Consider the following 24,615-nt stretch of genomic DNA (forward strand, 5'->3'; position numbering starts at 1 on the left):
TTTGACTTGCTCCTACTACTGCGACTAACCCTATCACAGGAGTGTGGGGTGAGTGGTAATGAAAGGACAAGAAAAAGGTCCATCTCAGTGAAAGAAACATGGAAAGTATTCCTTGAAATACGTGGCAGAACAGTCCCCACCTCAGGCTCGGCTCTGCCCTGCATGCAGGGAAGACACAGGACCATCTCACTAGGGGGAAGTTTATTGTGCAGGTGCAACAGGGAGGGGAGAAACTTCTCTAGAGGTCAGAGCTTATGAGAACCACAGAAATGCTAGACTGGGCCTACATCTATGTTAAGAAAAGTTGGAGCCACGTGAATGACTTTCTAGTGGTAAGGTTCTGAATATATTGTGCAGGGTCATGCTGTTAACTAAGAGGGACGTATGTTCCTATACCTTTTAAATCCTCTGCTCCTCCTCCAGGTGAGCTGAGTATTTCCACCTATCGGACAATCTGAGCTCTTTCTCACCTTTCCCTGCTCACCAGCAGCAAAGACTGTCCAGATGAGAGATACAGCTTCCATCACTGTAGTAGAAGACAAAGAGGAGCATGAGGGTCACTGTAGCCATAGGAATGTTTCAGTGAGATGAACAGAAGTAAAACAGCATGTGGTGTCCAGGTGGCTGCATGGGCTTAAGCTACTTTTTACAACTCATCAGATATAGCATCTTCCCTGGTGTGCTGTGACTGTGTTTCCCACTATTAGTCACATCCAAGCCTCTGGTCATAAAGTCCACATCCTGCCCAGTTCTAGCTGTGGACACTGCTCACTATTAGATCAGTAAGGCTTAATTATACTGGGACATCCTCTGAAGAACATCTGGATGACATCTTCAGCAGCTGAGACTAGACAGGAGCCCCTCCTACTGGCAGCTGATACCCCCAATACCTAGTATCACCCCTGCCATGGTACAAGTGCCCTTTCCTCATCCATCATCTTCTGTAGATGGAGGAATAGCTTCAATGGACAAAAACTATGGTATGATATTCGTAGGGAGTTGTTTTGGTGGAAGATAAAGCAAACTTGCAGGGGAAACAAGGAGAAAAGAAGGCAACCAACTTTTTTCCTTCCCCAAGAAAAGCAACAAAGACATTTCAGCAGAGAGGACAAAGTGAACTGGAGCAATATGTGGTCTCCTGTCCTCAGCCACCCATGCAAGCACCATGACCAACTCATTCTGTGTTTCTTGACCTCAGCGCTGGCAAGGGTGCCAAGTCTCCCTCCTTGTATGACATACACCCTCTCAGATGAGCCATGCACCTCATTATTGCTGGATGAGGACCTCTTGCCTCTTCAGCCCTTCAGGTGTCCAGCCAGGGGGTCCACTCCCACCCAGCCTTCGAGAGGTGCACCCCCAGCTGTTCATCCTGCTCTTCCTGCCCTTCCAAGCACCACCACAGGACTGACACACACCTAACGTGCCTCTTGATAGCTCTTCTTGTGCCACCAAAGCAGGAGCGGAAACAGCCAGAAATGCTTAGAGCTGCAGGAAGCCTCACCTTCTTCATGGACTATGCTGAAGCCAGGGGGGTCTTTTAATAAGCTGGGATCTTTTTTGAATAACCACACATTTTGTAGCTGGAGGTTTTAAGGAGCATGTGTGTCACCTGCCCATCCATCTCTGCTGTTGGTCTATACTGGCTCTGCCCTCCCCTTCTGCCACCTCTAACCCTGATGTAAGGCACTACCTCTTGGGGTGAAGCCATGCCAGCCCCAGAGGACTCCTGTGAGGCCCCCTGGCCTGCTGACCTGCTATGGCCAGCTGTCCCTTGTAGCACCAGAAGCAGGTAAGTATGTTACTCAACAGGCCAAGCAGTTTGTTACCAAGCCTCAGCCCTGTGATGCTCCCCTTCACACCTCCAGGTCCCCAGGAGGGGACCCTGCTGTTTGCTACGTCCCCAGAGGACCACCCTGGCCCTGCCCTCCACAGCCTTAATGTGGAAGTTAGAAGTCTGCCAGACAAGCAGGGAACAACAGCCCATATGGTAAACCGGCTTTACCTCGGAGAGAAAAAGCTGGCACCTAAAATTTCCTGCAGCCAGCTGCAATTTCAAGACTGCCTTTGCCCTCTAATTAGCTGGTATTTGCTGTACCAACTATTATCTTTCTAGTTACATAGTGCTGGGGACAATGGCTTCTTATTTCCTACCACAAACACTGGGTTACTATTTACCTCCAGCTGTACCTCCTCTATCCCCTATTCCCATTAAAAGAAAGCATCATTAATGACTACACTGATGGGAAACACTGGAACAGTTGGTCATAAATTAAGACTCTCAGAGCCTTCAATTATTTGTACCATGTAGCCTGTACTCAAACATTTACCTGCACCTCTAAAAATGCTCACATGAGCATTTCCACTCTGAACCTGAGCAGATGCTCAGGGCTGTTTGAAACGAGCTGTTCATGCAGGGGTGTCACAGTTCAAGCTGAAACCAGGACATGGGGTGCGTGCCTGTAGCTGCACTAAGTCCCAACCTGGTACAAAGTTGAGTAATTCCAGGGGGACAAACACCTCCCTGATGTAAGTCGCTTTGAATCTTCATATGCCTGAGGCTGTTCATGTATAGGAGCAGCAAGGCACTCACTGCACTGTGTGTGAGGCTCTGCACTCCCGCCACATGGAGAATTTTGGATGCCTGATGCTGTGGGGCCCGGAGATGGGGATCCCGACACAACAAGTGTAAATTCTGGCTTCGTTGGCTACTGCAGAGCTGCCACCGGGCTCGAAGGCCAGGCATGTATAAATCCTGCCTCCTCATGTGCCGAGATGCCCAACGATCCCAAGGGCTAGGCACTGCTCTCAGTTACAGCACCATAAATTTGCAGTGATCCTGCTAATGCCTGTGCAGCTACTCCCTGCTTCTGCCAGGAAAAGTGAGAACAGGATCTGGCCGTGAATCTGTGAAGTTTTATGGGAAGAGAGGTGGGGGAGAGCCCCCGGTGTGATTCCTGGTGCTGTATGCAAGGGATGGATGTGCATGTTGTGAGCCAGCCTCATCAAGAGCTCCATGCAAGCTGTGCGCTGCCTTCGCTGCCAAACTTTGCCAGCCTTTTCTAACAGCATCCCAGAACCAGGCTTTGCCTCATTCGCACCTTCCCTGCAACCCCCCCCCCCCCCCACTGCCTGCACTGGGAAACAGATGCCAAAAATCCCCACTGTTCGGATGAAGCAGCGGGTCAGCAGGTCGAAACCCTTCCTCTGGGAGCCCATGCCGGCGGGACTTCGGCTTCCAGCACGCTGACCCCCAGGCCGGGTCCCACATGAGCAGGGTGCCCGTGAGCACCCACAGCGAGAAGCGTACGGCAGAGTGCTGGGGGCTGCCCGGGGCAGTGGCGGGCTGGGCACTTACAGACGCAGGGGCCCAGCAACCAGGGAGAGAGCACGGCAGAGGTGCGCTGGAGCGACCCACGGGTGACTGAGGGTCCCTGCGGGAGCACGCGGAGGACAGGGGGAAGGCAGGCACCGGGCGGCTGCGGGGACAGGCGGCAGGGAGCCAGCCGGGTCCCGTCTACCTCATGGAGCAGCTCCCCCTCCAGCGAGCCCCATCCCGGCGGCAGCGGCGGTGCCCGCGGCGGGGCGGGCGCAGGGCGCGGGGGGCGGGCACGGGGCGGGGGTAGGCGGGGCGGAGGCGGCCGGAGCCCCCGGGATCCGCCGGCACCTCCCGGGCCCGGCACTCGCCGCTGTCGCCAACTTCGGCCGGGAGTCGCCCTCGGTGCCGCCGTTCCCGGAGCGCTGCGCAGCCGCGGCGCCGGGCAGGGCAGCACCGGCAGCCTCCCCCCGTTCTCCTCTCGCTGCCGGCGAGGGGCTCGGCCCGGCGCTGCCACGGGGCCGCGGCCCCCGGGGCAGGTGCGTCCCCTCGCGGTCTCCGGCCGCCGCGACTCCGCGGAGAGGGGCGCGGAGCCCCGTGGCCGCCGCGGGCGTCCGCTCACCTGCCGCCGCCGCCCGGGGACGCGGCGCCCGGGAGATGCAGGTAGGAGGCGGCCCCCGCCCGCGGCGGCGGGAGCAGGCCTGGGGGCGGGAGGTGCTCTGCCGTGCCGGGTGGCACGGCTTCCCGGGCTCGGCCCGTCCTGGGGCCGGACGCCTCCCCGGGCGGCCCCCGAAGGGGCGGGAGGCGGCGCGGGCAGTGCCGGGGGCTGCTGCTTTCTCCCAGCGCAGGGGACCCGACCGCTTTCAGCCGCCGACCCCCGGCAGCGCGGCCCGGGGGCGCCTCCCGCCCGTTGCAGCTGCCGGTCGGGGCCGCGGGGATGGGGTGTTCCCGGCTGCGCGGAGCGCTCGCGGCGGGCGGCCCCAGCAGGGCATGGGGACGTCGGTGGCTGTCGGTGGCTGAGCCTTCGCCTCCGCCGGGCCGAAGTCACCCCCTGTGACACAGAGCAGCAGAGGGGCGACCGGAGGACGGGGCTGGGGCTGGTTGCGGGTTGGCCCCAGGGTGGCCTTGGCCGTACTACTGTGGTAGGAGAGACTGGCTGTGGCAGAAGAGGTGATGCTAGGGTGCGATGGATGTTCCTCTGGGGTGGAAGACCTTGTGCTGGTAACACAGATGTTCCTCGGGCATGACAGACATGATTTGGCAAAACAGATGTTACTCCTGTAAGATGGAAGTGACTCTGAGAGGGGGATGTTACTCTCTGAGAGCCCTTTCATTGTCTGAGAGAACCCAGGCCTTCCACCCGTGTGCCCGAGGTGTGACAGCATGTGCCATTACTGGCCATGGTGTGTAGCGTGGGAGAAAATGCTTGTGCATGCAGAAACACAGATGAGTAGCAAGGGAGTACTGGGTCTCATGGTACCAGGGCATGAGCATCCCAGTTATGTCTGTAACAAATGCGCCGTTTTATGAAACTTGGTTGTTGGGTTGTTTTTTTTCCCTGGGAATTATGGTGCAATACTTCCCTTAGTGGTATGGGCAAGATAACTTCCCCAAACATGTTTTTGTGTGCTATGACCACTTTGTTGCTCCGTGTTTTTCATATATTTTGCTTGCCACCAGATGAGCATCCATGTCACACTCTGTCCAACTTTTACATGCCTCTTTCCTGCCTGCACTCCAGTGTGTGATCATCACCGTCCTTGCTCTGCCGCCTGCACGCACATCATCATCCTGTTCGTCTTTGGGATTGTTTCGTTTTGTGACAGAGCTGTGTCTCACACATGTACCAGCATTTACATTCTCTCTTCATTTTCTTGATGGCCAAACCTTTGGGTACATGCAGATCACGTTCCTTGTATTCACCTGTACATTTCTGATATAATGTGCTCTGTCACACATCACCTGCATACACGGACTGTCTTTTGCACTGATGCCTTCTCATCTGCCTGTACATGGAAGGCTGTTTCCTATTGCCATTTATTTGGGCTTTTGTGTCTGCACAGCCTCAGGCACACACGTCGGGCACACAAGGTATCTCCTTCCTTTACACTCATCTTGGTCTGTCTGTCCCTTCAGAGCCTGCCTGGTACATGCGTATTTCTAAGGTCTCCCCACCTTCCCCTGCAAGGTGGGAGGTCTGCAGGGGGGACCCAGCACTCAGGCATGAGCCTGTAGTTGCCCTGCCTTCCCACATTTGCCTCTGGACATCGACACACAAGCTGAAGCAACCACATTTTCTGCTGGTGGACAATTTCACCTGCGAGTGCCTGTCTTCTGTCACACGCACAGATGCTGCTGTAAAGGCAGAACCAAGTTGGGTACATGTTCTTCCCAAAAGAGAAGGAAGTGGGCTTGCTTAAAACTGACTGAAGAGACAGACTCCTCTTAAACCTGTGTCCTATGTATAGACACTTGGGTTTATTCAAGGTGAAGGTTGAACACTGCAAGAATTCAGGTGGATTTTTTTTGGCCCAAGCATCCAGCATATGGGGTAAGTTGCCACACATGTCAATGCAGGTAGCCCAAGTACTTGGGATTGGGATTTTTTTTCTCCATCTTTAAACAAATTAGCCAAGTATATCAAGAGAAAAGCATGAAATTGAACTTCCAATATGGGGTAGGAAGCAGAGCTAGGAAGGTGAGCTGGCCCCATTCCAGCCATGGGTTTCCTCTGCTCCTGGGCTTTCTCACTCGTTCGTGTTTTTGTGCCGAGGAGTGTCTCTTAAGAGATTCTTCCCTTTTGGAAATGAGTCCTCCCTAGCTCCTTCTGTGCCTTCAGTATGAGCACACTCCTCCTCTGGGTAGCTGTATGCAGCCACTTAGGGACTGTCCCCAGGGACAGTCCTTTCCCCTATCTCTAGTGCATGTACAATGAAAATGTCCTTCCATGTGTGACTAACCTCCACTTAGGGAAAGCTGAAATTCTGGCTGCAGGCTCTCTGAGATGTCTTCTGTTTCGGCTCCTTCTTTGCCAATCTGCTGGAATTCCTTGCATGAGTTGGAAAACAAAAATGGAAGTTTTGAAAGATCTGGGTCTAAAAAGTTGGGGGTTCTTTTTCAAGGTAATAAGGCATGTCACAATTTTATTTTCTAGGCTTATTTTGCAAAGACAAAACCACCCCTTTTTAAAGAAGTCTGCAGGAGCTTCGACTTCTAGGAAGAGATCAAATATTGTGAAATTAAAGAAAAAGAATAAACCAATGCAGTCACCTTTAATGCTGTTTGTTCCTTTCTCCAGCCCAGTAGGCCTCCCTGTTTCTGGACTGCTTCAGATCTCGAGTCTTTTGTCCTGAAGTTGTTGGGTTTGGGTTTCAAGGCGTGCAGGCAAACCAGCTCTTTCCTGAAACCTACATGAGTGCTCATTTAAATGAATATAAATTGTTTCTGTTCATAAGATCTTTTTTTCCTAATGGCTGATCAAAGCTCGAGTGAAAACCATTTCATCATTTCCAAATTAATTGGACACACACACAATGAGCATTTCAGAGAGACTTTTAAACTCAGTACTTTTAAAAGAATCAGGATGCGGATAGCCAAGGCATGTTGTCATGTAAGACAGGGCAGTTCGTGATTTGCTTTCATTTTTCACATAGAAAGGGACCTTCGCTTGCTGGAAAAAGGCACGCAGACTTCATTAAAGCTGAAGGCAGTGCAAGGAAGAGTCATGGGAATTTCTCCCTGGCTGGAAAAAACCCTTTTCTAATGGGAGATTTAAGGAATGTGGACCTAAGTAATGTTTCAGAAGGAAAATCAAGAGGTAGCACAGAGTGATACCTGAGCACTTTCAGTGGCACTGGGAGTAGCTGGCATTGGAGAGCTTTCTAATTCAAGAGGAGAACTTGAAGCATGTGGCTGGGTGTTAAGCTCTACGCATTCACATTAGAAACAGGCAAGGTTTTTAACAGCAGGGTGATTAACCATTGGAACAAACAACCAAAGGCAACATTAGCTTCTCCAGCTCTTAAAATCTTCAAATAAGGACTGAATGTCTTTTTGGAAAAAGCACTTTACTGGAGCATGAGTTCTCGGGCTCACTGCAGAGATAACTGGCTGAGACCATATGGACAGAATTACAGACAAGACCAGACCCTGTGATCCACCATCCCCTTCCAAGCTTTGGCTTAGGCCTTGATAAAGCTTACGCAAGCCTTCCCCAGCTCTGTGTGAGGTGGAGCAACAGGATCACTGCAAGCAGATTGTTGCTTTTCAGCACAGCAGCTTCCACAAAGTAAGGATGCTCTCATGTATCTTGTAATTGCAGAGCCACTCTCCGTGGAAGCCCATTGTAGATGGCAGGCTGTCCATATGTGGGGATCCCTCACTTGTCCTTGGGAGCTGTGAAATGAGCAATGATGTTTGATAGGTTGTATCAGGGCTGCAGGCAGTGTGGGCAAAGGAGTGCTGTGTGTTCCCTCCAGTCCTCAGTGTTTGGATGGCTCAAGCTGGAGTTTGGATGAGTTTGCAAGACTTTAACTCTTTGTTCTTGCATTAGGTGTTATGAGCAATCACCAAGCCTCTTCTTTTACCTCTTTTTCCCTCAAAAAGGGAGCTCAGCAGGGCTCTGACACCCAAATGGCATCTCTGAGGTTGTGACCCACATATTTCTGCTTGGGTTTCCCTGGTACCTTTCCTTTGCATGGTCCCTGTGCACCGTGTGTACCCAGCACTGCAGGCTGTGTGTACCCAGGCTGCAGTGTCCTGGATGATTTGCTCAACAGCATTCCCACTTCCTGGGAACACAGCCTGGCAGGGAAGTGCTTGAAGCAAATGGTAGGGATGAAACATCCAGGCAGTTGGGCACTCCTTCACCTCCTTGCTCCTGATGGCTCTATTCTGGGGTGTCACAGCCCCAGCAGCTTTTTTGGGGGGTCCTCCCCAGGGCCTGGCAGCAGCAGATGGTGAGGGCTGTGTGAACCCTATCTCTTCCCTTTGCTATGTTTACCTATCTAAATTTAACTCCCCAGCCGGCTTCATCCATCCTAAGCCGACCTGTTCTCTTGCGGCTGAGCTGTGGGTCTGGCTCCTGCTGCAGCGTTTCCTGGCTGCCTCAGGCTGGTGGTTTGCTGCTTGCTCCCTCTCTCCAGCAGACGCTGGCTCTTCCGAGGTCCTGGGCAAGCCAGTTCTCCCCGCTTGTAGGTTTTATTTTTAAACCTGGTTGCACAGCCCTCAGGACTGGAGGGTCCCTTGTTCTCTCATCCCTGGTTTCTCTCAGTATTTACTCCTCAGTGGGCTTCAGGAAGTCTCCCCTTATCCCACTGCAGCCCGCAGATGTTTTCCTTCTGGCTGTGGTTGCTCCCAAACAGAGACCAGGCATACTGAGGAGCTCTAGACATCTCTAAAGGGATGGTGCCTCTTTCTGTCCCACTTGGGACCCCAGTGGTGGAGTCTGTAGGTGCTTCCCAATAGAGGCATCTTCCTCATTTCAGTTTGTTCAGAGCTTGGATTCCCCAAGCTGACTTTTGTCCCAGTTTGTTTGGGAGCAGAGTGATGTGCCCCTTGGTTTCAGAGTAGTGGGACAGAGGAAGAAGCAGAGGACATGGAGTGCTCCTGTTTCTGTCAGGCTGGACAGAATTCACGTTCTTTAGAGTTTCAAAGTTTGGGACAATAAATGTGGTCCAACCTGACAGTCCTCTTAATCTAAATAAAACCATCAGGATCAAACCAGTCGTGCCCTGCATAACCCTGCAAGAGACCCCTAATTGATCTCTGCTTTTCCAGGCATGCTTGCTTGTCGTGTAACTAATGCTGTGGTCTACCACATGAGAGAGATGGTTTGAATCCTGGCCTTCTCTGTCACTCTTTGAGCTAACCCGGTGGCCTTGTGTTTAATACTCTCATATTCAGAGGAAAGGTAATGAAGGCCAGGGTTTTGAGCAATGACTAGTGATTTGGGGTATCCGACTTGAAACACTGTCAAAGGTCCCAATTTTTTGCTGAGGTTCAGCTATTTTTGACACTTGGGCAGGCTTAAGTAGTCTGGACTTGATTACACCAAATGACTACTCTGTTTTGCAGACCTTCACCTCGGGATCTGGAGCAGAATTAGACAAGACAAAATGAGATCAAATAATGCATGATGTTGGTCTCTAGCAGGGATACTCAAAGGGAGTGAGTCTTCCTAGAGTGGGAATCGGTTCGTGGTCAGAGAGCTCATGGCACTGATGTGTGCAGGGATGTGAAAAAGAGTTCTCAGTTTAGTTTCATTTATGGGTTTTGATAGCTCATGGGAAAGGTTCAAAGGGTTTGATAGTTTTTCTCTTAGGGAAAAGGAGAACAACATTGTATCTTCGCATATATAGATACAGATTTATATATACACTTGAAGTTCCATTCTTAGTTTATTTGAGGGATTTGGGGGAAATACGTTTTCTGCGAACTCTTCCATCTCAGTTGAAGGAGACTGAAGTGGTTGGGTGAGGCACATGTTTTGGGTTGGTTTTTTTCATCATTAAGGGCAGGGGGTTAACAACATTAATACCAATAGCAGTATTTCAGTGATCTCCCTAAATTTATCTTATTTTTCCAGTTGTTTTCTGTTCAGCTTCTTGGCTGGTTTGGTATCATTGTTTCACTGAGTCCTGAAGCATTGTAGCACCTCTATTATGGACAAGCTGGAGTTCTAAAGCAAATTAAATGAGAATCGTCCTTGTTTAGCTGTGAAAACATTCCCAAGCTTTGTTATGCATCAAAGAATGCTGAGAGAAACACATGAGCCCGAATATGTCTTCATTAATGCAACATTTTTCAGAAGAAATAATTCTGTGACTGTCAGGCTCATGACTCTCCGAGGTTTTTCTAAGTACTCCAAAGTTGTCTCCAAGCATAAAAAATCAATACTGTACAAAAGAAAATTAAATTTCTTTTTTTCTGCCTCTTTTTACAGATAGAGAAATTCTAGAGATTTCCTTCATTATATTCTGTGGCCCAGATTCATTAAGAATTGCTGTCAATATTGGTCATGGCAGAATGTCAGGGTTTTGTTTAGTAAATATTTTGCCATTGTCATTTCTGTGTCACAACTGGGAAGGTTTGAAGTATCCCATGGCCATTCATCCCTGTCAATTCTGCTTGGCTTTGCATCTTTGAAAACTAACCGGAGCTTTACAGTCTTGTATGGAGATGATGCAGGTATTCAGGGGATAGCCCCATTACGCTGCACCCAGTAGCAGAAGATTCTGGTTTTCTTGCTGCAGTGCATGGTGTATACAAAGCAGATTTCTCACCAACATCTGCAGGCTCGCGGGTGGCTGCAGCTGTAATTCCACCTGCAGAGATTGTGCAGCATGCCATGTAGGTAGAGTGGAGTGAGTGCTTCTGTGAATTATGACCAGTTACCTGTCCCAGTTTCTTCTCTGTTTTTATAGAAAAAGTTTCCACCTATTCTTAACAACCTGTTTGGGAGCTCTGCCAAAGTACAAAATGAACTTCCATTAATATTTTATTAATGGCAAGAAGGTTTTCAGCTGGGTAAGCTTGGTAAGTGCAGCACTGCTTATGTTCAGTTTTTACTGTAGCTGCACGTGCTCTTTCAGCATCTCTGCCATTTTCCAAGGAGTCTGCACAATCCTGAAAGGCTTGGGAGATGCTTGTCTTCTCCATAGCATGCTGAGAGGATCCGAGTGTGGGTCTGTATTTCTGCACAATGACTGTTGCACTCCAGTGGCATAGAACCCCATTGCACCTAACAAAACTTTCTGTCCACAAGGCATGTAAAGCTTCTGTATCTTCTAAGAAAATGGTGCCATTTAGATCAGACTCACACACCAGCAACAATCTACTGCAATCAATCTGTTTGAGTTTGACTGACTGCATTAGGTTGTGACTATGGTAGGGCAGTGCCGGCACAGCTCAATAGTGCCAGGCTTTTCTGCCTGTATATCTGTGACACCTTTCCAAAGACCGTGAATGAAAACAGTAGCAGCAATGCCTGTGGATACAGAAATGGCTACATGGGCATCTATGTCATCACAACAGTGTTCACTGGGGTGTTGGGGAGGGTGTGTTTTTATTGCATTTTTTTTGCTCCATGAGCTAACACAATTTTATGGGGTAAACTTCATAGTCTGGACCAGGCCCTACTTGAAGACATCAGGTAACGCTTCCAAGTTGAGCAGGAACCAAGCTGCAAGCAATATGAAAAGCAGTTACATTTAGACAGAATTATTCTGTGTTAATTAAGCTTAACTTTAGCTTATGGACAAAGCTGAACTGCAAAATGTATTTTAAATACATTAGAGATAAGGCTCTATCAGTTTGCTGTCACATTTGGTAAACCTGTGTGAGATCTGATTCGATGAACCTCATGCTTCATGCAGTCGATCCCAAGCTGAGCAGATGGAAGGTGACCATCCCAGTGTGCCTCCAAGCTGGCAGGGAGAGCTTTGGCTGTCACCTGTACCAGTTCCTACACCTCCCTGAGGCAACACAGGTGATTATCCTCTTATTGTCCAAATAGTCAAGTAACTCATTCTTCCTCCTGGTGAAAGAGGTGGTGATCTTCACAGAGCCCAAAACCTTTGTCCACAGCCGGGGAAGGATTATCCATCAGGGCTGTGTGCAAGAGGACGAGTATGCTGGGCTGTAGGGTATGCTGGAGCTGAACCAGGGGTGGGGAAGGATATGGACCTGTGGAAACTGTGTCTCATTCACAGGCATCAGAGGCTGCTCTGGGGTGGGCATAGCTTTCTAAAATCAGCTCTAAAATCTAAAGTCAGCTCAAAAGCAACACCCATTCCCAAGTTATGGGTTGTCACCCAGAAAGTCTGTCAATCTAGCAGGTGCTGGTCTGATGCTGTACGTCACTGAGTTGCTTGAATACAATTCATTCCCTATTTGGGTCTCAGGCAGATGTTGCTACTCTCCTCAGTCGCAGCTGTGACTCCACCTAAATACATTTTACTTTTGCCTTCAGCTCCTCTGCCGGAATGGGCAGGAGCCTTTAGTCTTTAGTAACAATGTCATCACATCAAATTAATCACTTGATTCTGTCACTCTTTCCTTGGTAGGGGCTTTCTCTTGGTGTACCTCAGCATCATGCTGAGTGGATCTTCCAGACCATCTTGATGACTTGTAATCTGAGGTCCTGCATCTGTGACTGGTCGCCATAAATTGACTTGCTGTTCTGTCTTGTGCTGCACAGACTTGCATGTTCATAGCTGTTGTCCCATGTGTCCAAAACAGCAGACGTTAGTGGTGTAATTACCTTTTCAGTCAAAGTTTACAACCCTGTGTTTGGACCTACTGCTTCCTCTCATTGTCCCCTCTGCCACAGAGAGGTTATTTCTGCACAGGACAGAGGTTGCTGGTGGTCATGCATCTGCCTAAAGATGTCTTCAAAAATCTTGTGGATTCCCAGCGCTGGAGTTAGGCTTTTGTTTGTGTTTTTCTGCAAACAATTAATATTAAATAAGTAACAAGTGATTAGAGGTAATTTTACATTTCCACAGGCCCATTTGCCTTTTGCTTTCCAAGGTTTTTCAAGATGACAGACCTTTGGACAGGCGTCTGTAATCACATATGCTGCGAAAGAGACGCTGCTTTGGAGGGTATCTAGGAGTACCTCAGACCCCACTCTTCATCTCTGTGCAAAGTGGTTTTCTGTTTGTCCACTTCTATTAAAATCTCTAATTGCTCTGTAATATTTCAGGTTTCTAAACAAGTCTGGGTGCAGATGTGCCAAATTCTTGGACTTCTATGAGGAATCTCCACTGTGTCCCTAGACACCCCATTGCAGACATCTATATGGCTGGAGCAAATACCCAATCCTTAAGCAGCAAAACAAGCAACCATGGAGCTGGTAAATAAAAAGGCTTTCACGAGAAAGCATGTTTTGGTCCAAATTGAAATTTTCAGAAGAAAAACATGTTTTTCCATAGTGATGTTTCGGAACCTAATGATTTCTGTTTCCAACTGACATTCAGATTTAAATGTAATTTTAAGTTTAAACCTGAAGCAAGAGTTCAAATTTGAGGTCAACATCCCAAAATCTTTTGTTTGGATCAAGATTTCCTTTTTAGAGAATCATCGAATACCAGGTTGGAAGGAACCTCAAGAATAATCTGGTCCAGCCAGTCATCTGGTGCAAGACCTTACATTTGTCCTTGTAGAACTTCATGAGGTTCTTGTTAGCTCACTCTTGCAGCCTATCCAGGTCTTTCTGTAGGGTAGCCTCTCCCTGCAGAGGTAGTATCCACTTCCCCACTCAGTTTGGTATCATTAGAGACCTTGGTCAGGGTGCACTTGATCCCATCTTCCAGATCACTCATGAAGACCTTAAACAGTGTTGAGTCCAATATCAATCGCTGGGGGACCTCACTAGTTTGAAAAGTAGCTGTTCACCACCACCCTCTGGGTGCAGCCGCTCAGACAGTTCCCAACCACTGCACTGACCTCTTGTCTGGACCATAACGCATGTTTTGCTAGTAGGAGGCTGTGGGAAACCATATGGAAAGCCTTGGAGAAATCCAGATAGACAATGTCCTCTGCTTGCCTCACATCAACTGTGCAACTGACTTTGTCATAGAAGGCAATCAGATTTGTCAAGCACAATTTGCCCTTGGTGAATCTGTGCTGGCTTTTCCCAATCACATGCTTCATTTGACTTGTGATAGCCCCCAGGAGGACTCATTCCATAACTCTCCTGCGGACTGAAGTAAAACTGATGGGCCTGTAGTTTCCTGGGTCCTCCTTTAAGCCCTGCTTGCAGGTAGGGATGATGTAGCCTTCTTCCAGTCATCTGGGACATCCCCTGTTCTCCATGACTTCTCAGAGACTATAGAGAGTCGTCTCACAAGGATGTCAGCCAGCTCTCCTAACACCCTCAGGTAGATAATGTCAGGGCCTTTGGATCTGGGACAAGCTCCTGTTATAGTTCATGTACCAACTTTTCCTTCACTGATGGTGGGTCTGTGTCTGCATCAATGTGGATATTTTTTCCCCAAGGCCTGGGGCCCAACAGTGCTGGAAAAGACAGAGGAAATGCTGGTAAAACGTTTTGAATGTTTTGTGTCTATCAATATTATCTTGGGATTTTTTTCCCCTGCATTTTCAAATCAAAAGCACTTGGAATTGTCCATGGCATGAAATAGTATTATATTTTGACCTTTTATCCTTATTTGAGATGCAGGCAAATGTTGAAATCCCAGCCTTTCTTGGGGAACAGAGATTCCATTCTCTGACCACATCTACAAAAGTTTATTTCCACTGGTTTTCCTGGCTGGCTGCTTCAATACTTTGTGTGTGATGACTTGTAAGTCACTGCAGATTGAATTCGTGGCGTGTCCACACTGCTGGTTTGGAGAGGCTGAGGGCAGTTAATCTTTCTTGCTCTGTGTTGTGCTTTCAAATTAATATCCAGATTTCTTTCCCAAGATAAATTTTCCTTTTGAACCAGGGTTTGGTAGTGCACCACGCAGCTGCCTGATACATATTCCATGCACAGTTGAGGACTGTGGTGCTCTCTCAGTCTAGCTACGAGCTCTTGTATGAAATCAGGATGTCTTAAAATTTGAGACAGCTCCTTGGTCATCTATTGTTTGCAATTTCACTGCCATATATCTTTCTGCTCAGAAGTTACTTTTTCCCCTTCCCACTATTGTGGGGAACTTTTTCTTGCCAGGCTCTGTGCAGCCTGTCTCTGAAGCAGTTTTATGCTGTTCCCAGAAGCATGCTTTTGTCAAGCTGTCTCAAAGCATAATCCAGAGGTCTCTGAAGCAAGAAATGTCCTTTTCTGTTTGGCTTTGAGGTGTTATCTCCCCTCTTCCAAAATGCAATTGGCTCCATCTACATCCCTAAGCTGTTTTGTTTGGAGCGAAGAGAGCTCAGAAAATCAGGGGAGGCCACACACAAAAACAACTGTGTGTGAAATCAATTAATCTAAACGAGCAGGAGGCATACTCTTGAAGGAGAAAAAGCTGGTTCTCACAGAAACCTCCCTTGTGTGCAGCATTGGCAGGACTGTTGCAAACATTACATCACTGGAACAGTGATGTGCTAGGTGAATATTTTAAGCCTTTCAGCTAGTATTGGCCAATATTTAGTGGATGAGTGGTGTTTGATTGCATTTGAAGAGCCTTCCCCACTCTTCGTGAGTACTTTAGCACATGATTTTCACAGTGGAAATGCTCACAGGTACAGCGTTAGTGCTGAAGCAAATGCTATCAAAGGGACCCTAATTTTGACATCTTAACTTCAAATATTTGCATCATGAATTTGGTTCCAGGAACTGCAGTCACCCAGTCAGGGGTAAGAAGCTATGCCTGTCATTCTTGTTTCTTCAGGTCGCAGATATTGTCAGCAATACATACACAAGCAATCTGTGGGACAGGAATTATTTGCTGGACTTTTGATGAACAATCTTTTATCTCAAATTAAAGAAAAAATCTTACATTGCTTTTTTAAAAAATCTGATAAGAGAGAAGAGGTTTCCTCAAGCTCTATGTTATAGACTATTATTTGTCTCTGTGGTTGCAGGACTGTGAAACAGGACACCAATGTGCAGGGATTTCTAAACCTGGTTAGCTCTTGGATTGTGGTCACACATAGCAGCAGTGCCCAACCTTCCCGCAGGAGGAGGGTTATTCATGTCTCAGCAGATTATGGTCCTGTGCTTTAGGGTGCCCAAGGGTCAGTGATTATGATCACATCCCAGTTCCTCTCCGCACCTCTTTAAATAATAGTCTTCTCTCTTAGGCGGCTGGCCTGGGGTAGAGATAACACATGAGGGAACAAAAAGCTGTGTTTGGCCTTTCTTGGCTGAGGGAAGGACATGGAAAGGAGGCCTTGAGAGAGCGCTCTTTAGGGGAAAGGAGTGAAAGACTGGGAAATCTAGGAAACAGCTACTCCACTCAACCTCCTAAACTGTCACAGGAGAGGATGAAGCAGTGCAACTCTGGGAATCAAGTGTCTTTGTGCTTATAGTATTGGTCAGACATTAAAGACTTTTTACAGCCATGAACCTTCCTTGGCCCTACCCAAACTCCATTTGGGGATGAGGAAAATAATAAGAGAGGTTGCTTCATTTTGCAGTGAGGTCTCCCTAATGAATCACACTCTGCTTAGCCCAGCTCTGAACTGAAAGTTCATCTGATGGAGCAAAAGGTTCGCAAAGGCTTGAGCTAAAACCAGACTTGTTAAGGAAAGCTGCAGGCTAGTGGTCTTGATAGGATACTTCTGTTCACACAACCTCATCATTAGGTTTTTTCCTGATTTCTTGTTTCATTTCTGCCATGTAACGGATTATTTTCCTGATTTGAAAGAAAAGAAAGCCCTTTACAACTAAGACTTGGCTGTATAATTTCTTTAGGCCAGGAGATTATCCAGTATGGAAGCCAAGAAGATGCTCTGTGTTCCTGTGCTGTAGCTGGGAGCCCTTCTGGAAAAGTCAGAGAGCCCTCCCTGTAGCTTTGTGGGTGGAAGGCCATCATCACCACATACAACCTGCTAGTGTCAAAACACAACAGGTTGGCGGATGCTTCTGAGCAGCTGCTGCCTTTTAATGTTCTGATCACCATAATTTGTATTCTTTACTATCTGATCTGATGGAGGCTGAGAAGGAGATTATTTCCCAAGGCCCTCAGGGCAAAACCTGGGATTCCTAGTGCTAAGCTCTCCTTCTGACCCTCCAACAGCCCTGGGATGACCTCCAGAGGCATCTCTCCTTTGAGGTGTCTGCTGAAATGCACCAAGTTGATTACAAGGTAGCAGGGTGTAAACCACTGAAATTCATCTCCCTTAGGCACTTTTATGGATCCCCAAAGCAACCAGTGTGCATCTTCAGGCACCCATATACTGCTACTGAAGTGCCTTATTGTCCCGTGGTTTCACATTGATGGAGGGGGAGTCCCATCACGTTCATATGCCTGTGATGCTTGTGTGGTGCTTACACCATTTTCTCTCACAACAAGCCTGAGGAGCAAGGGTAGATGCCATTCTCATCCCTACATTCTTGTCTGGCACTGGAGTGGAAATAGAGAGAACATCCAACACAAATAAATTAAACTGCTAATTTCCAGGACCTAATTACAGCTCTGACCTGAAAACTCCATTGTGAAGTTTCCTTGTTTTGGGTTGGGGTTTTTTTGTTTTTGTTTTTTTTTTTTTTTGTTCTAAACAAAGCAAGTAAACACGAGCCATGCTTAGTGAATTGGAGAGGATGGTTTGCCCAGCTCATTTTCCTATATTCCTCCCTAGGTCCTACTCGGCCAGTTGTGCCCCGCGCTGCACTGTGGGAAGGGTGTACCAGGCTAAATATATCTGCGTTGCCTGTGAAATGCAGTATGGGGTGCTGTGTCATTTGGAGGAGTTTACTTGGAAACTAAGGTGGGAAGCCAGCTTTTATTTTCAGCCGTAGGTCAGATGCATTGGTCAGTCGTCTCACCCAGAATCTTACTCTTGATCGGGAACTTGTAAGACAGACATAAAACTTACTCTCTCTATAAAAAGCCAAGCTAACTGCAGCAACAACATTGGGGCAACTATTATTTTCCTTGTTCAGCCACCACATTTACAATCCGAGAGCTCTTACAAATAGATCACCTTAAAAAGAGCAAAAAAAAAAATCGTAGCTCAGATATCACAGCTTAATGGGTAGAGGAGTTGGTGTGATGCTGTGTGCTCTAAATATATCAGAGAGAGCTCCAGTGCTGGCAGCACGCTGACAACTGAAGTCCTTGAGCTTTTGCTCATGTTGGGACAGAAATGTATACCTCTAAGAAATGTGTGGGGAAGAGATGTAACTTGGTGACTAAAGAGGGCTTAGCTTTTGCCCTCTTTTGTCCTGTTTTTTGGCTTGTCTTTTCCTGCTGTTTCTGTTGGTTGAGTAGGAGTGATTTCACGGAAAGGGAAGGTATTCCCATAGTGTGGAAATGCCAAGGGGCAGATGCAGTGCAAGGAGGCCTGCCTGAGCTCACTTTAGTCTCTGCTGCACACATGTGAGCAGCAAGGCAAGTGTAGATGCACTGGTGACAGAAACCTGCTGAGGACTCTTGGGGACTTAAGCAAATGGGTGGTGGAAATCCTTCGTCTTTGTCCATGAGCTCATTAGCATCGCCTGTCTGAGCATCTAATGTACTGCAGTTACACATTTGCCTGCTGAATACATTTTTCTCTGTTCTTCCTTATGTCACTGTAAATGAGAGGTGTGCCAGTGTCACTATATGGCTGTCTGACTGAAAAAGATGAGAAAACTCTTAAATATAAGGTTTTATATTTATCTAGGGGGATAACGATAATGCAAAGTAATTTATGTCTCGTGTTTTATAGTGCCTAGCACACTGGGGACTCTTACTGTGGTGCAAGCCACACATTGCAGATTAAAGCTGTACAGCTTTGCCAGCAGAGAGCTCCTGATACACCAGGGTCCTGATTTGCACCAAGGGATTCTAGAGGTCTGGGATGTGCACTTCATGCTGATGGTAATTAAAATCTTCCATATTTGTCTCCCAGGACTCAGTTGTGAGTGTGATGGCTGGGCACTGGGGTTTCTGGGGCTAACACAACCTCTGTGACTTCTGGGAAGCCTAAGTGCTTCCTTTCCTTCATGGACTTCACCTGGGAACTGGTGGCTGTGAGCCATTTGAACCTGCCCAGGTGTAGTTTATCCTCTCTATAACAGAGGAGTGTTGAGAGGGCAGATGGGAATTACTTTTCTTTAGTTTTCCTCACAAGCTCTGAATCTAGTCCTGCTTTTTTGATTGTCCAGCACTTCCTAGGAAGGTGGTAGGTAAGTGAACAATCCTAGTAGATATTGTTGAAGAAATCTGGTAGCTTTGTATCTCCTTGGCTTTCTTGTACTTTGTTCTTTGGTGCTTTTCATCTGCAAAGTGATCCATTCCCTCCCTTTTCCTCTCCATCGGTACTCTTGCCTCAGCCCTGATGAGTTGGTACAGCTTCTGTAGCTGGGATTGCCTGATTTCGTTGATGGGATGGCAGGGCTCAGGGAAGGGTGTTTTTTTTGGTGGGGATAGGTAGAATTTACAAATAGCTGTCCCACAGCTGTGTGCTCCAGCTGCTCTACCATATGCTGCTATGTAGACTTAATATTCATAGCTCTTATTCAACTGTTATGTGAACAGTAAAGGCTGTTGGCACAGTATGTGAGAAAAGATACCTCTATTAGGTGAGGATGCACTGGATGGAAGCATGTGTCTCTCTCTAGTCCACCTCAGATTATTAACTAAACCATAATAGCATATAATTAACCATTCAGAAATAAACGTTGCTCCTGTGTGAAGTTTGCTCCCTTCCTTCTTTCCCCCTACGCTCTTCTCCCTGTGCCTGTTATCATTATGGATCACCTCCTGGCCAGGCATTTAGCAGTCTCCTATTGGTGGGTGGGTTGCAGCCTGAGTCTCTGCATTTTGAAAAGCATCTCCAGCCCTGCCTTGAATCCAGATGCAGGAGGTGAAATTGACTCAATCAGTCACTGTGTCTGCACAGAGGGCAGGTCATGTGAAACTATGGAGTGATAACTCTGCATTCATGAGGCCAGCAAGTGGTTTTGCCTTTCATTAACACCTTTGATGTTCCAGCTGGAGTTCTGAGAATGTCTCCGGAGTGCTGAGGGGGTTTGGAGTGTGTTTCAGTATGTTGGTGTCCCCATTTCCCATATCCAGGGCAAGAAACTACCTGCAAAGGGCAGCTGATCTTGAGATACTGAGTTCCTGAATTTGCAGGTTCCCAGTCCTCTCTACAGAGGGATGTGGGATAGTGCCAGAGGATGTAGTGGGCAGGAAAGATGTGAGCCTATCCACCAATTCTGCTCCCCATTGCAAGTGTGAATATAAGCAGTGGATAGATCCTGGCAACCCCTACTCTTCCTTCTGCTTTTGCATGGGCCTCTCATTTTGGTGCCTTTGAGACAACAGCTGATGAGTTCAGGGCTGCAGTTTTGGGGAGCAGCCTGGCCTTACAGCAGCAATTCATTCAGCTGTGACAGACAGAGTAACCATGAGCTTCCCTGCCACTGGTGGGCATTGACTGCCAGGGGATGAGGAGGGGGAGGTAAGCAGGGAAAAGCAGCCTCAGGACTGGAAAAAGCAGGGATAGGAAAGGAAATGAAGGAGAGAATATGTGGTAACCCAGCTGGGATGCAGCACATGAGAAGGAGGGTACAGATTTGACCATCCATCTCCAGAACTGACATTGCACTGGTGTGTTACACTGGTGGCCCCAGCACAAATGTCAGTGATGGGTAGCAGTGTGTGTGGAAGGAGGTGGGGAAAGAGGGCCTGTGGTAGTACAGAAGATTAACCCCACTGCTGTGAACATTTCTGTGTTGGCAACAGTCTCCTGTTCTGTATTTTCCCCCCCTCGCTTACATGGGGACTGTCATCTCTCAGGCAAAACCTGTGTGTTGCTCATATTCAGTGTAGGGAGGCCACAGAAAAACCCCGTAGCTGCAGAAAACAAAACGGGAGATAACTTTAGTATTATTTTTCCTCAGTCATTGCTGAGCCTATGTTCTGGGGAAAAAAAAAAAAAGAAATAAATAGGATTTGTGTCATGGGAGAAACAGTCTCTCTCATGAAATAGAAAACTTTATGTCTGACCAGTGAACATCTCCTGGCACTGATGCTAATCCTGCCCAGGTTTTACTGTGCAGCACGTAATGTAAGACATGTGATAATGCCTTCTGAAGCTGCAGTAGAAATGTTTCATTTCCTAAACAAGCATGCTGTGTTCCTTTGCCCTCTTAAGCTGCTGCTGTGTGCCGCTCCAGTAGCCCTACCTTAACAGCCCGGTTGGTTTGCTGGGTGGTTTGGAACCTTTTGATGGAAGGCGCTATTTAATTATCAGCGGTGTTATGTTCCTGGGGCTGGCTACATGAAAGCGAAATACCGGCAGTCTGTAATTAATCTAAGCTAATGTTCCACTGTTTACACTCCATCTCCCAAACCAGACAGATGTAAGAAGACACCCAGCCTTCATCTGGGATCCTCCCAGGTTATTTCTGAGCTGTCTTTGGAGAACTGCAGAGAGCGTATCTACCCACCCCACAAGTCCATCAGAAATGCGTACCTTTAACTTTTCAAAGGAATGAGTGGGAGACTTTGTTTCCTAGCAGGGAGCAGGGTTAATGCCTTTTCGTTTGCATTACCACAGCCGTTGGCTGGCATGGTACGGGAGCACATAACTCCTCCTGCAGTCATGTATTCTGCAGTGTGAAAGAGGCCCATGTAATAAGCCCTGCTTCCTCCATTGCTCCCCTCCCTTTGGCTGCTGGCAATGGGGATGTGCTGGATTGCTTTGGTGGAAAGATGAGTGATTCTCTGGGATGCTGGTCTTGAAAATAAAATATCATATGTTCATTTATGATCTCTCTGCTACAAATATTTAACAGAAGAAGGTGATGAAAATGCTTAGAGGTGTGGAGAGACTAAAAAGATTATGCATCCTTAGTTAGAGTGAAGAGTAATAAAGAGCAACATGACAGAAGTATATAAACTTAGAAGTACAGAGAAGTAAACCAGGCATTCCTGTGTATACTTTTACGTAATACAAGGTTTTCAATGAAATTGAAATAAAACATCTGACATAGGTGAAACTTTTTTCTTACAGCACATAAATAATTGAGACCAAGCACACAGCAGAATGCAGAAAGGATTAGATGTTTATATGGATAAAAGTCTTACACACAGTTTATGAATTTAGTTCTCGCTGGTTTAGAAGGTATCAGGCCTCCTGCTCGTGGACTGTTTTCCAGCTGCACTTGGTTAAATGCTCTTCCTGGCCCCATAAACCTCTAATACCTTCCTCTGAAACATCTGACAATGGACACTGGCTTAGAGGAGTCATTGCCTTAGCCTTGAATTCCCAAACATCTGCATTGAATAATTACTATAAGCCTGGCTGGGATCAGAGGTGACCACAACTTTCTAATCACCTGAAGGCTGAGATGTAGAATACAAGGATGTTGTCATCTTCCTGAACTATAGATTCAAGATGACAACTATCCATCTTGTCAAACCATCAACTCAGATGTCTCAATCACCTCTTTGCTAGTCATCCACCTCAGTGTTGTGGTGGATAGATGACCTCTGCAGGTCAGAGCCACAGTAGGAAATGTTGCAACATCAGAGCCTGTATGACTGCTGTTCGGGAGGGATGCGTTTTAGGTGTTACCTCGGCATCTTTTTTTCAGCAGTATGTTTTGTTCAGACTGATGTTGAATTGTAAGCAGCTTCATCATTAGGAAAGGCTTTTGTTGAGTTTGACTTTTCCTTGTTATGTCTTTGGTTTCTGGTTGTTTTTAATGAACACTGATTTATCCTGCCGTGAATGTATTGATGCAGAGTAGTCCCCTACATGCTCTAGGTACATTGTACACTGGGGCATCTGGGGGGTACCCGGGACAGGCTCCCTGCCTCCACACCCCAGGTTTTTTGCTGGTTTTGCAGAGGTATCCTGCTAGCATTGCCGATCTGGAGAGTAGACAAAATGGCAATATCCAGCAGAGGGTGCTCATAAACAGATATCACAAGTTATCGGGTACCACTGATACCTCTGCACTTCAGTTACCCGGCATGTGAGCCCCAGTTTTTGGTGGCCATGGCTGTGTTAGCAGGCAGGGTGGTCCAGGAAGAGCAGGGCTGGAGGGTGAAACTGTTGGTGATGAAGATCTGGCACATTTGCAGTAGCACTTAGAGGTGGGGGGTGTGTTATTTTGGTCTAGCTCTCAACTGGCCCCACTGATGTGGAGGAGGTGAGTGAGTTACCCTCCTCAAGCATGCTATCCTATGCAGTTTCATCCAGAGGGAATCCAGTTTGTGAGCTCTAAGGCTGCTCCAAGTTGCAAATCACTGCATGGGTAGTGGGATTGATGGGTAATTTGCTTCAGAACTGAATCCTATTTGAACTACAATACAGCATTCTCATGGTGCTCTTGGTGTTGGTAGTGGTCAGGGCTGCTATCAAATTCCTGTCATGTGTTGAGCTCATCCTTTTTGCTATGCAGGTGAGTGTAGATACTCCAGCTATTCTCCATTTAAGGCAGTTTCCAGCCTCTGAGTTTTGAACTGAATTTCTGCCTAAACTAAACTCCAGCTCTCCAGGTGTATCACAGAGCTTCCAAGTTTGATGAGCATTTTTGGTTTTTCTTATCCCAGCCACAGGGTACAATGAAAAACTGTAACTTGGTCCCAGCTGTGCTTGAAAGGGTCACAAGCCTTTTGGTGAACCTGGGCTGCATTTGTGCCAAATCCCAGAACCAGGTGTATTTTTCATGTGTTTTTCAAAGCGTGTGTTGTAAATGTCACATGGCTCTGAAATAGAGTCCCCAGAGCAAATGCAGCATGTGATCAGAGTGCTGGGATTAGGGAAGAAGGGGAGGAATTTTTCATCAGATAATTATAGGCAGCTGAGTTGCCTGTGGAAAGAAAAGTAATCCTGCTAATGCTCAGTGCCTTTAGAGCACTTACTGTAGAGTAGGCATCACTGAACTCCTCTGCATCAAAGGGGGAAGTACTTGTCTGGCCTGTAATCCAAAGCACTCTTGGATTAAAGAAAGACAGCAGGTCATGATTATATCAAATGCAGAAGGCTTCACTAATGTGTCTACAAATCTATTTTATTTTCCCTAATGCCTTTTCTACTGAAAAAAAAATCCCAGAATGTTTAATCAGCATACCTCGTTATTCATCTTTTGCAATCAATTACATCTTTTACAATCAATTACATCTTTTACACAATTAATCTTTTTAGTGCTCTGTTACATGGGGTTTTCCACTGGTAGCTCTCAATGCATTTTGCAAAGGAGTTTCTTCTCATGATCCCGCTTTGGCACATGGGGAGAGGGGAAGGTAGAAGTGATATGCTTAAGTTATGTGGCCAACCAAAGGTGGGGTCAGCAATACAATTCCAGGTTCTTGGTTTTGGGTTCTGCTGGAGCTGTTCCTCCAACCATCAAAGTGCATTTAGGGCTGGATGAAACACAGCAGCATTGAAACAATTCAGAAAGTGGAGGAAGGCAGAAATGTGATTACGCACATAGGGAGCGGTCACGTAACCAAACGCCAATGTTTGTGTAAAGCGACAATGTTGTCTTTAATAACCTCAACTGTGGTCAGGCACTCATTTATTTCCTCTGAAAGACAATGTGCTGCGCAGGTCAGCACCCTCTGGCATGGTGCTGAAACACTGGGACAGTGTTGACTCAGAGGAAGAGGCTCCACTGCCTGAGTCACCCACATTGCTTCCTGAGGGACCCTGGTTTCCCCAGGAGCATCGGTGAGACATGGTGCTGC

The 24,615-nt window shown here is 47.3% G+C and overlaps 1 protein-coding gene across 2 annotated transcripts in view; it reads left to right on the top strand.

Moving 5' to 3' along the window:
- The first annotated feature begins 3,914 nt into the window (after positions 1 to 3,914).
- WNT5B (Wnt family member 5B) overlaps positions 3,915 to 24,615 on the top strand; it is a 74,665-nt gene continuing 53,964 nt past the window's right edge. The window contains exon 1 of one of the 2 annotated variants that reach the window (XM_034063344.1): positions 3,915 to 3,976. In XM_034063344.1, coding sequence (XP_033919235.1) covers positions 3,971 to 3,976 — 6 coding nt within the window. In that variant the 5' untranslated portion in view covers positions 3,915 to 3,970. Of the gene's footprint in view, positions 3,977 to 18,762; positions 18,787 to 24,615 lie in introns of those variants that run through there. The other variant, XM_034063343.1, reaches the window with a different exon arrangement.

Source organism: Melopsittacus undulatus, chromosome 5 (genome assembly GCF_012275295.1).
Source record: "Melopsittacus undulatus isolate bMelUnd1 chromosome 5, bMelUnd1.mat.Z, whole genome shotgun sequence".
NCBI classification, from domain to species: Eukaryota; Metazoa; Chordata; class Aves; order Psittaciformes; family Psittaculidae; genus Melopsittacus; species Melopsittacus undulatus.